The 12,683-nt window shown below is 41.1% G+C and overlaps 1 protein-coding gene across 1 annotated transcript in view; it reads left to right on the top strand.

The window, feature by feature from the left end:
- Positions 1 to 10,129: 10,129 nt before the first annotated feature.
- METTL5 (methyltransferase 5, N6-adenosine) overlaps positions 10,130 to 12,683 on the top strand; it is a 21,239-nt gene continuing 18,685 nt past the window's right edge. Inside the window, exon 1 of the mRNA XM_007945082.2 lies at positions 10,130 to 10,238. Coding sequence (XP_007943273.1) covers positions 10,130 to 10,238 — 109 coding nt within the window. The remainder of the gene's footprint in view (positions 10,239 to 12,683) is intronic.

Raw genomic sequence — 12,683 nt, forward strand, 5'->3', positions numbered from 1 at the left:
TGCCCTTCTGGTCTGGAATTGAACCCACACCTGTGGCTTCCAGCCAAACAAAAGACAGGCATATGAGTTGAACATTTACCTGAGGTAGATATACTCCTTGAAGAGAACAATCATGGGAGGAAGAAGGGCTGCTTATGCACAGGGAGACAGCTTCGAGGGCAGGAGTGTATGGAGGGATAGACACAGAGAAGAAGTAACTATTGGGAGTAAGTAGGAGGAGAGATGTTGCATTGTGGTAAATTTGCTCAATGTCATGAGACAGTATATGTGAACTGCTGTATGGAAAGTGAATATGCTCTGTAAATTTTCACCCAAATCACAATAAAAAAAGAAAAAAGAAAGAACTACCTATAAGTGATAAGGACCTCTGGTAGCATAGTGGCTAAAGCAATCAGCTGCTAACTAAAAAAGATGGGCTCTTCAAACCTACCAGCCACTCCACAGGAGAAAGATGAAACCATCTGTTTTTGTAAAAGATTTACAGCCTTGGAAATCCTATGGGGGAATTCTACTCTGTCCTATAGGATTGCTGTGACTTGGAATCAACTTGATGGCAGGAGGTTTGAGTGATTTTTTTTTTTGGTATAAAGGATAAAATTGACAACAGCAACTCAAAAGATTAGATAGGGGCAGTGAGTTGATGTTAATGAGAGGAACAACTAAGAATAGAAGGATGAGAATGGTTGTACAACATGAAGAACATAATCAATAAGTAAATGTACATAATAAGAATGTAATTAATAAGTAAATGTAGTAACTGTTGAATTGGTATATGTTCTGTTGTGTACATTCTCAGAACAACACAATAAAATTTAAAGAAAAAAAAAAAGATACCACTGCACGCTCATTAGGATGGGTATAATTTTATTAAAAAAAACCAACAACAGACAAAAGCAAGTGTTGGCAAAGATGTGAATAAATTGAACTCTCATACATTGCTGATAAGAATGCAAAATGTTGCAGTCACTGGGGAAAATAGTTTGGTAGTTTGTCAAAAAGTTAATCATAGTGTTTGTTACTACACTTATCAAATATCTCGTTGTCTGACATTCCACATTTACAACAATAGTAAAAATATCTACTTTCTATTTTGTGCATTAATGATGTACATTTGGTGGTAATGAGATGTTTGGCAGTAACGAGATATATTTGTCAAGGTGGAAGGTGAGAGTAATGTTGGCTATGATGGTTAAGATTATGTGTCAACTTGTCTGGGCCACGATTCTCAGTGGTTTGGCGATTATGTAACAATGTAATTTGGCAGTTATGTAATGATGTAGTCATCCTCCATTTTCATACAACACTGATTTTTGCTTAACAACCTGGTCTTAGGAACCTAACAATGTTGATAAGTGAAGAGTGGATTATAGTAATTGTAGTGACTCAGCAATTCAACTTGTAAGTATATAGTATATATCTAAAAGAACTGAAAATATATGTTCACATAAAAACTTGCGTATGAATGCTCATTAGCAGGATTATTCATAATAGCCCCAAAGCAGCAATAATCCAAGTGTTCACCATCTGATGAATTGATAAACAAATGTGGTATATCAATATAATGAAAGACTATGCAATCATAAAGAGGGATAAAGTACTGAAGTACTGATACATGCTATAATATGGATGAACTTTGAAGAAATTATGCTAAGTGAAAGAAGTTGGACACAAAAGGCCACATGTATCGGTCCATTTAAGAAAATGTTTGTAATAGGCAAATCCATAGACCAAAAGCTGATTAGTGGTTGTTGGCTTGAAGGAGGTTGGGGGGTGACTGGTAATGCATACAGGTTTCTTTCTGGGGTGAAGAAAACATTTTAGAATTATTTAGTGGTGGCACAGTGGTTAAAGTGTTTGGTTGTTCACTGAAAGGTGAGCAGTTCAAACTCAACAGCTGTTCTGTGGAAGAAAGATTTTAGCTTCCAGAAAAATGAAGAGCTTTGCAAACTCTATGGTGCAGTCGTATTTTGTCCTATATGGTCACTGATTCAGCATCAACTCCACACAGTGGGTTTGAATTGGTTTGGGTTGGTGATGAAAATGTTCTGGAACTGAGTAACGTGAAGTTGCACAACTTTAAAATTTTACACTTTCAAATGATGAACATTATGGCATATGGATTATATTTCAATTTACTTTAGAGATATTATCAGGCACGACCAGTTCTTAGAGAAAGACATCATGCTTGGTGAAGTAAAGGGTAAGCAAAAAAGAAAAGACCCTCAATGAGATGGAATGACACAGTAGCTGCAACAATGAATGGGCTCAAACATAGAAATGATTATGATGATGTAGGACTGGGCCTTGTTTCGTTCTATAATACACAGGCTCCCTATGAGTCAGAACCTACTCAACAGCACCTAACAATAGGATGGCTACTGCCAGAAAAACAGAAAGCAACAAGAATTGAAAAGGATGTGAAGAAACTGAAACAATTGTGCATTGCTTGTGGAAACAAAAAATGTTTGTCACTGCAGAAACAGTTTGGCAGTTTCTCAAAAAGTTAAACAGAGAGTTACCATATGACCCAACAACTCCACTCCTAGATATTTACCCAAAGGCTTGAAAGCAGGGACTCAAATAGGTAGTTCTACAGCAAGGTTCACCATAACATTATTCACAATAGCCAAAAGGTAGAAACAACCCACATGTGTGCATCAACAGATGAATGAATAAACAAAAGGTAGTATATTCATACAATGGAATATTATTTGGCCATAAGAGAAATTAAGTTCTAATACATACTACAACATGAGTAAACCTTCAAAACATTATGCTAAGGAAATAAGTCATACACAAAAGGATAAATATTGTAAGTTCCATTCATATGAAATATCTAGAATAGGCAAATGTATAGAGACTGAAAATTGATTAGGAAGTTATTATTTAAAAGGTATTGACTTTCTGTTTGGGATGATGAAAATTTTTGGAAATAGATAGTGGTGATGGTTCTGAATTGTACACTTAAACATGGCTAAAATGGCAAGTTTTTTATTATGTATAATTTATCATAATAACATTTTTTAAAAGATATATAGTAAATAACTAATTTCTTTAATAAGAATCAGCACAAAGCTGGTTCCTGGGAGGGGAAAGTTAAAAATGTCCCAGATTTCCAACTTCTTCAAGCTGCTGGACCATTCCATCATCTCTAACACCAACTATTTCCCTTTTCATCAGCACTCTTCCTTCTTCCATTGTTGTTAGTTACTGTCGAGTCACTTCCAACTCATAGCGACCCCATGCACAGCAGAACAAAACACCGCCCAATACTGCGCCAGCTCCATGATCCTTGCTATACTTGAGCCCATTGTCACAGCCACCGTGTCAATCCATCTCGTCGAAGGCCTTCCCCTCTTTCATCGACCCTCCACCTTACCAAGCATGACATCCTTCTCCAGGGAATGGTCCCCTCTTACAACACAACCAAAGTAGGTGAGACAGATCGAGGAGTTAGCCACAGGGATCCAAGTAAGGGTGGTTGAAGGGGTTTCCAACAGCTAAGGGAGACAAACTTGTCTGTCGGTTTGTCCTATTGTGGTGATGTGTTGCTGTGAGTCTTGAGGCTGTGCCACTGGTGTTTCAAACCCAGTGGGGTGCACCTGGTGCACAGGTATCAGCCCGGCTCACAGACTGAGAAAGACTAGGAAGAAGGAGGAGTCCATCACTTCTCAAAGAATTGGCCAAGGAAAACATTATGAATAGCAGATAAACACTGTCTGATACATTACTGCGCAACTTTATGAATAGTCCAGAAACATTGTCCAATACAGAGGAGGAAGATGAGTCACTTAGCTTAGAAAGCTCTCAAAGTGGGACTGGGAAAGAGCTGCATTATCAGAGTAAAATCAGCCTGACTCATATGGATAAGGTAAAGCTTTCGAGACCTCCATTTGCTGATGTGGCACCACTCAAACTGAGGAGACAGAAGCAAACATCCATTAATAATCAGAACATGGAATGTACGACATATGAATCTAGGAAAATTGGAAGTTGTCAAAAAGGAAATGGAACACATAAAGATTGATATCCTCAGCATTAGTGAGCTGAAATGGTCTGGTTTTGGCCATTTTGAATCAGACAACCATATGATCTACTATGCTGGGAATGACAGTTTAAAGAGGAATGGCGTGGCATTCATCATCACAAAGCATGTTTCAAGATCTGTCCTGAAGTGCAATGCTGTCAGTGATAGGATAATATCCATACGCCTACAAGGAAGACCCATTAATATGACTATTATTCAAATTTATGCACCAACCACTAAAGCCAAAGATGAGGAAATTGAAGATTTTTATCAACTTCTGCAGTCTGAAATTGACTGAACTTGCAATCAGGATGTGTTAATTATCCCGGTGACTGGAATGCAAAACTTGGAAACAAAGAAGAATCACCGGTAGTTGGAAAATTTGGCCTTGGTGACAGAAATAATGCTGGAACTCGCATGGTAGAATTTTGCAAGACCAACTTCTTCATTGCAAACACCTTCCATTGAGTTTGGTAATTCACTGCAATGTCTCACAGAACTCATGAACTATACTTACAGCTAAGTGGTTTATTAGAAAGTAACAGAGTGCAACTTGAGATCAGGATCAACTTGGTATTAACAGGACACAACTCAGGAGACAGGATGTAGTTTGTCAATGAGGACATCTTTCAAACAGGACAGCTCTCCTGGCTCCTCTCTGCCATGCTAGCAGGTCCTTCCTCCTCTCGGCAGTGCACAGCTCTGTATTTGGCCACTGCCACTATGCCCAGGGATCTGCATGGCTCCCCAGGCTTCTGCTCTGCTGCCGAGCCTCCCTGGGCCTTGTCTCTGCCACTGGTCCTCCTTAATCCTCTGCCCTGCTCAGGCAAGTATTAGAGCTCTTTTGGCTCTGCCAACAAGTGCCTAGAGGCCCCCCACTCTGCCAGTAAGCCTCCTGCTTGAAGACGCTCAGCTTCCTCTCTCTCTCTCCGGGATGGTCCTATGGTTCCTCTCACTAGTACTGCTGCTGTCTTTTGCCATCTTCAGTGTTACACTCTTGACTCATGTTATTGCTATCTTAGGAGGTTCCTCCTCTTCCTCTCTCTCTGTACCTCTAAAAACCTCTGTCGGGTTGGCTCCTTAGACAAGTAAGCTCCTTATCAATTTCAAGGCCTGGCCCTCTCAGCTGGGCCAAAAACTGACCAGTTCTCACAAGGTCACTTAATTTTACTGAGTGATTTTACATACCCTATTTGCATAGTAAGATAATCAATCCCAGCAAAGTATGTAAAATAGACCAATCACAGGGCAGGCTGCAGCCTAACCAACTATTTCGGCAGAATTATAAACTCAAGACCAGAAAGGCCATAAAAAAGAGAAATCTATTGTCCTGCAGAAATGCAGTGAATTTCTTAATATGGCCCTTTCAGCCATAGTTTTTGTAACTCCCACCAAATGACTGGGTAGGGCTATGTCAATGTGAGGTGCTCGTGGCCCTTCAAGGAGATTGGATAGCTTGCTAATTAAGTATATAGGGGCATGGCACCCTTTCAGGGGTAGGATCCTGCAAATAAGGTGTCTGGAACCCTAACATGGGGATTGATCAGTTTTGCCAAGCCGCTAGGCTTAAAATGAGCTGTCCTAGAGGCAGAAAGAGGGGACGTGACTACCACCAAGAAGAACAGATGGGAGCAGAGCATGTCCTTTGGACCCATGGTCACTGCTCTGGGAACTTCCTTAATCCAGGAAACAGAGAGAGCTGTAACACCAGAGACAGTAAGAAGCAGTGGCAAAGAAACAGTGGCAGCAGAACCAGGAGACTGGCAAGAGACAGAGTAGTAGACTTCCTGGACCATGGAGCAAGAAAGTTGAGCACCTTGATGCAGGAGGCTTGTGGTGGTGTAGGGTGCTGTGAGCACCTGGTGAAGCTAGTTTGCTGACTCACGGAACTAGAACTAGGCACCTTTGGGTCAAGGCTTACTGGCAGAGTAGGATGCCTCTGGGCACTTAATGGCAGAGCTAAAAGAGCTACGTAACATTTGTCTGAGGAGGGCAGAGGTCAGGCTGGCCCAAGAGGCCCTTCAAGGAGGGAGAGGGTAGGACCACAGAGAGGCCTGCTGCAGTACTGATGAAAAGCAGCTGTCCTGATCAAAGAACTGTATGTTGAGTTGTTTCTGATCCTGAATTGTAACCTTCCCTAATAAACCTCATAATCATGAGTATTGTCTGTGTGTTGTGTGCCCATTGAAAAAATTATCAAACTCAGAAGAGAACTAGAGTACCGTGGGAGAAACAGCTGGTATATGAACTGGTAAAAAGGTTGGAGGGTGGAAACAAGTCTGACATCCACCTCATAGGAATCAGCCTTAGCCTGCTGATAATGACTCTCCTTCACCCTTGTGAAGTTAGAGGAGGTAAGACATGACCCCCACACACCATTTTGAGATAGATCAGGAAGGAAGGAAGAAAAATAGCCTTTTGGACTTTGGCTTCCAGGAAGATGGAGTAGATGTACTTTTCCCTATTCGTCCCACTAAGTCCAACTAAATACCCTGAACATTGTATATAAAAGAAACGCAATTATAGTCTGCTCCATGCTCATGAATCAGAAGACTTAAGATTGTTAAGATGTTTATGCTACTTAATGAAATCTATAGATTCAATGCAATAGCCATCACAATTCCAATAGCCTTCTTTGCGGAAACGGAAAGGCCAATCCTCAAGTTTATATGGAGCTGCAAGGATTCCCTAATAGCCAAAACAATCTTGAAAAAAAATGAACAAAGTAAGAGGACTCAAATTTCCCAATCTCAAAGCATATTATAAAGCTACAGTAATCAAAACAGTCTGGTCCTTATATAATTATAGACATATTAACCAATAGGATAGAATTGAGAGTTCAGAAATAAACCCACATATCTATGGTCCATCGATCTTCGACAAGGGTGCTAAATCCATCCAGTAAGGAAAAACTAGTTTCCTTAATAAATGATGCTAAAAAAAACAACCAAGACCAAATTCATTGCCCTCAAGTCAGATCCAACTCATAGCAACCCCTCCTTGGGTTACCAAGGCAGTATCTCCATGAAAGTAGATTGCCCAGCCTTCCTTCCGAGGAGTGGCTGGTGGGTTTGAACCACCAGTCTTCTGGTTAGCAGTCAGATGCCTCAGGCACTAGGAAAACAAAATTTCTACAAACAAAAGAATGAATCTGGACCCACAACTCACAACAAAAACAAAAACTAACTCAAAATGGATGAAATACCAAAATGTAGAAACTAAAACCACAGAATTCTTAGAAGAAAACATAGTGCAATGCTTTGAGATCCAGTGTTCAACAATGGATTCTTAGATATGATACTGAGGAAACACAAGCAACAAACGACAAAATAAATAAATGAGAATTCATCAAAATTAAAATCTTTTGTTCATCAAAAGACTTTACCTACAGATTGGGAGAAAATTTTTGGAAACCATATATCTGATAAGAGTTTAATATCTAGAATATGTATGTGTGTGTGTGTGTATACATAAACGCAAATACACACACATACACACACACATATGTAAAACACCTTCTACTACTTAACAACAAAAAGACAACTCAATCAAACATGGGCAAAGAATTTGGATTGATATTTCAACAAAGTGCAAATGGCCAATAAGCACATGAAAAGATGTTCAAAGTTATTAGTCATTGTTATTGTTACTGTGTGACCTGCAGTTGATTCTAACTCACAGCAACTCTATAGGACAGAGTAGAACTGCCCCCAAAGGATTTCCAAGGCTATAAATCTTCACAGAAGCAAACTGCCACATCTTTCTCCTGCTGACCTTTTAATTAGCAGCAAAGACTCCATCATTAAAAACATTAAAAAAAAAAAAACCATCATGCCAAAAATGTTTTGTGCCTTCACTGTATCAATGTCTATATACTAGTTGTGATTTTGCAAGATGTTGTCATTGGGGCAACTGGCTAAAGGGTGCATGGGAGATCTCTATGTTGTTTTTTAAGACAAAATATATATCTGCATTTATCTTAAAATAAAAAGTTTAATTTCAAAAATGAGGGGGGGCAGGAATGTTTTCAACTTCAGATGGACCAGTTGTCCTTTCATATATCCTGCTAATTTCAAGCATCCATTTGGCTCAAACTCATTACTTTCCTACTTCACTCTCAAGAAACAACAACTAGTACTATTTTGGGGTCATATGCTATGTGACAAAACTTTATGCTAAAATTTTTATACATATTAACTCATTTAATCCTTACAGCTGATAACTTTGGACCCTATTTCTCAGAAAAGGAAATGCATCAGACACCACCACTCCCTTTACTTTCTGTTTATCCATCCTTTCCTTTTTTCTTCTCTTCATAATGAAGAGAAGTGTCCATCCCCCAGGCTATAAGGCCAATTCTTTCACCTGTGCACTGCCTCCTGCCTCCTCAGCATTTGTTCTGGTTACCTGGTACCGCTCTGACAGGAATATACCACAAATGGGATAGCCTTAACAAACAGGAGTTTATTCTCTCATAGTTTGGGAGGCTAGAAGTCCCAGTTCAAAGTGCCAGGCTCTACTAGGGCGGGGTGAAAGCCCCTTGACCTTGGGCTTCAGCTCTGCCTCTTGCTCCCGGCCCAGTGAAGCTAGAGGTATCTCAACACTCAGGCTTCTGAGGCTAACAAGCCCGAGGTCAACAAATAAAATGGCACAGTCCCGATATTACCAAACAACACAGCAGGCCATTGATTTAAATCCATTGAAAGTCCCAGGATAGACAGAGCATGGCAGGCTGCTGAACAACCACTGGGCTACGTGCAGGGTTCAAGCGTACCATAAGCTAGAGACCATTCCCAAAGCTGTGGCTTACATACGGGAAGCAGACTACATCACTAAAGCAGCTACTCAGCTGCTCCAATACATTCCACCATGAAGTTAATTACCAATCTTACCATGGGGAATAATTACATCCAGCTGCCCAGCCACTCAACCAGGCCTAGCCAAGATGACACACAAACCTAACCACCACAGTATCCTAACTCCATCTAATACCCCCTTTTTTGTATCTTAAACCCCTCCCTCTCTATTGCGTCTATGCTGCCAGAATTTAGAAATGTTCCAACTAACAAAAAAGAAGCTTCCCCTCCTCCCAACCTTATTCTAGCTAAGCATTAACCATTCTCATACTTCCTTTCTTAGTCATATTTCTTAAGAAACTTGGTTCACATTTACTCTTACTTTTTACTTCATTCCACAGACCACTACAATTTGCTTTTACTCTTACTCTATTAAAATACCTGACTTCTTTACAGAGTTTGACACCACTACCTATTCCTTCTTTTAAACTCTATCTTCTTTGGGCTTTTCTGACATCATCACTCCTGTGAGAGTTAAGAGACACAGGTAACCTAAAAAGAGGTAAACAAAAAAAGTGAAATTAAAATAGGACACGCGAATTACAGTGGAGGCAACGGAGAGTGGAGATCGCTACTTCAGAGAGGAAACTGGAGGTAGAGAAAGCATTTGAATGAAGGTTCACACTTACTTTCACCCTCCGCCCCCCAATTCTCTGACAGCCTGCAGGAACTAAAGGAAAAGCTAGAGGATAATCACGCGACAGGCTGAGAAGGCCCACCCTGGGTGATCTCTGCCCTTAGTGCGGACGCAAGGGTGAGGGTTGGGGTTGTGGAGGATGAGGCGTCTGAGTTACCAGCGGAACCCGAGAGCCTAGCCCAAGTTTCAGCTCGGCGCAGGTCCATCAGGCAGTGGAGGCCTACGCGCGTGCGCGGCGGGGCTTCCGGCCCCAGCTGACGCTTGGGTTGCTTCCCGAGGTGTGACCCACGGCGCGAAAGACCTGCGAAAGACCTTGGATCAGTTTCAGGCCCCAGTTGGCGCTGGCCTCCAAGGGGCCTTCGGGCGGCGCGTGATATCTGGGAGGCGAGCTGGCCAAAGCACGGGGTCGAAGACTCCACCTGTCTCTGGCCCAGAGAGGGAGGAGGGCGGGAACAGCGCGGGCTAGGTGCACCGTGTGTTTTCGTGGAGCACGACAACCAACCTACCCGGACCCGGCGCGGCGGGGAGGAAATAAGATGCTATTTAAAGAGATTTCCTCGGAGATCCAGTGCTGTTAAACCCTGCCACACCACACTTTTTAAAAAACAAATGAAGAAATTAAGGCTTAAGGAACTAGAAAGTCGCCTGCAACAAGTGGATGGATTCGAAAAGCCCAACCTACTTCTAGAACAGTATCCGACCAGGCCACACATTGCAGGTACGGTTGCTGGTCATCACAACTTTTGCTTCCTGTGTTAGTCCTGTCTACTCACTAGATGATGAAAATGGAATTACTATTTGGATACAGAAAATGGTTAAAGAAATTCTGCCTCCAAGATCACTTACCGCATTAGAGAAGTCTTCCCTGACACCTCAGCTAAAGACACCCACACAGTTATCTTTTTACTGTACAGTTTTCTGTATGCCCTCTAGAGCTGTCAGACATCTGTGTTTGTTAGTTTCTCTCCTTAGTCTATAAACTCCTTGAGAGCAAGGAAATTGTTCGTTTTGTTCACACCTGCCTTGAAAAATGACTGGAGTGGTGCAAACAGCTCATCAAAGGGTTGCCAGTTCATTCCACTCAGAGGCCCCTGGGAAAAAAGGCCTAGTGATTGACTCCCCCCCCCCAATTGTGATTTGGGTGAAAATTTACAAAGCAAATTCATTTTCCATACAATAGTTAATACACATTTTGTTGCATGACACTGATTGCAATGCCTGCAATGTAACAGCTTTCTTCCTGCTTCCTCTATTTAGTTAGCCTTTTCCTGTGTCATTTTTTCCTATGTATTCTTGCCCTGAGCTATCTGTCTGTGCCAATTCTGCCCTTCTGGTCTCCCTTGGTTGATTATTCTAAGGAATGTATCTACGTGATGAAATGTTCACCTTATATGCTGGAAGCCATGGGAGTGAGTTCAGTTCCAGGTTCAAAGGGTCACTAGGGGCCATAGTCTCAAGGGTTTCACCAGTCTATCAGATCAGTAAGCCTAGTCTTCCTCCCCACCCCACCCCCAATAATTTTGAGTTTCATTCCACATTTTTCTCCCAGGACCTCCTATTTTGATCCATTTCCAAGTGGTTGACAGTGGTAGCTGGGCACCATCTAGTTCTGGTCTCAGGGTCATGTAGGCTGAGATTCACATGGTCCACTAGCCCCTTGGACTGAATTGTTTCCATGTGTCTTTGGTTTTTTTCATTCTTTGCTCCAAAACAGGAGATACCACTTGTTGCATCTTAGATGGTCACTTATTAGTGATCTACTTTTAAAAAATTAGCCATTGAAAACTCTGTGATCACAGGTCTGCTCTGATACACAGGGGCTCACCATGAGTCAGAATTAACTTGATAGCAGCTGATTTTTTTTTTAGAATAGTTCCTGGCACTAGTTAGGGACTCAGTAAATATTTGCTAAATAAGGATCAATTTCCTAATGCAAGGAATTGCCAGTGCAAGGATTCCTGTGCTGTACTCTGCCCTAGAAATTAATGCTAGAGTTAGTAACCAGAGGGATTATGTTTAACAAAGCCAGAGTAAGTGCTGTATAAAGATGGAGGTGTATTGCAACTTTAATAAATTATCTGGGAATCAGAATTGTTGCTTGATGTAAGAGATTGATAATAGGGAGCAGAAGGAAAAACACACACAAAAAAAACTATTCATATTTAATAAATGAATTACCAGAGTGCTTGAGGAGTCTTAGGAAAATTAATCTGCTGGGCACCTGCAGTGAGGAATCCCTTCCAGGTTCAGTATGGTTCTGTTTCTAACCATGTTTCATTCATTGGTAGAATGAAAATCAAGGAGAATACATGCATACCTGTAAAAAGCAAAACTTTAAACATATATACATACAACCAAAGAAAGATCCTGAAGCCACACTGGCAAACTTAGTATGTATCATTTAATGAAGTAAAAATAGATGCTTGGACGTTTTTAAATTTTCAGACTTAATAACTCCCAGTGAACATTCTAGAATATTGTTCACTTGAGAGAACATTTTGTGTCAGAGCTGGAAGAGGTTCCGTCACATGAAACCCTACCCTTCTCTTCCACCCTTAGATAATAATAATAATAACCTTATTTCAGAGGATTTCTTAAATTATGGTGTGTCTATGCAAATAATTATGAAAAGGCCTCATGAATGAGATGTTGCTATGTTGTTGTTAGGTGCTGTTGAATTGCTCCCACTCATAGTGACCCTATGTACAAGAGAATGAAATACTCCCTGGTACTGTCCCAGCCTTGCTATACCTGAGCCCATCATTGCAGCCACTGTGTCAGTCCATCTCGTTGAGGGCCTTCTCCTTTTTCCTTGACCCCGCACTTTACCAAGCATGATATCTTTCTCAAGGGAATGGTCCCTTCTGACAACATGACCAAAGTAGGTGAGCAAAGTCTAGCCATTCTTGCTCCCAGAAAGCATTCCAGCTGCACTTCCTCCAGGACAGATATGTTCATTCTTTTGGCAGTCCATGGTACTTTCGGTATTCTATGCTAACACAACTCAAAAGCATCAACTCTTCTTTGGTCTTCCTTGTTCATTGTCCAGCTCTTACATGCATGTGAGGTGATTGAAAATACCATGGCTTGGTTTAGGCGTACTTTAGTCTTCAAGGAGACATGTTTGTTCTTACAGCACTTTCAAGAGGTCTTTTTTTTTTTT

The sequence above is a fragment of the Orycteropus afer genome, unplaced genomic scaffold (genome assembly GCF_000298275.1).
Source record: "Orycteropus afer afer isolate SDZICR_OR568_19922 unplaced genomic scaffold, OryAfe1.0 scaffold00001, whole genome shotgun sequence".
Taxonomy (NCBI): domain Eukaryota; kingdom Metazoa; phylum Chordata; class Mammalia; order Tubulidentata; family Orycteropodidae; genus Orycteropus; species Orycteropus afer.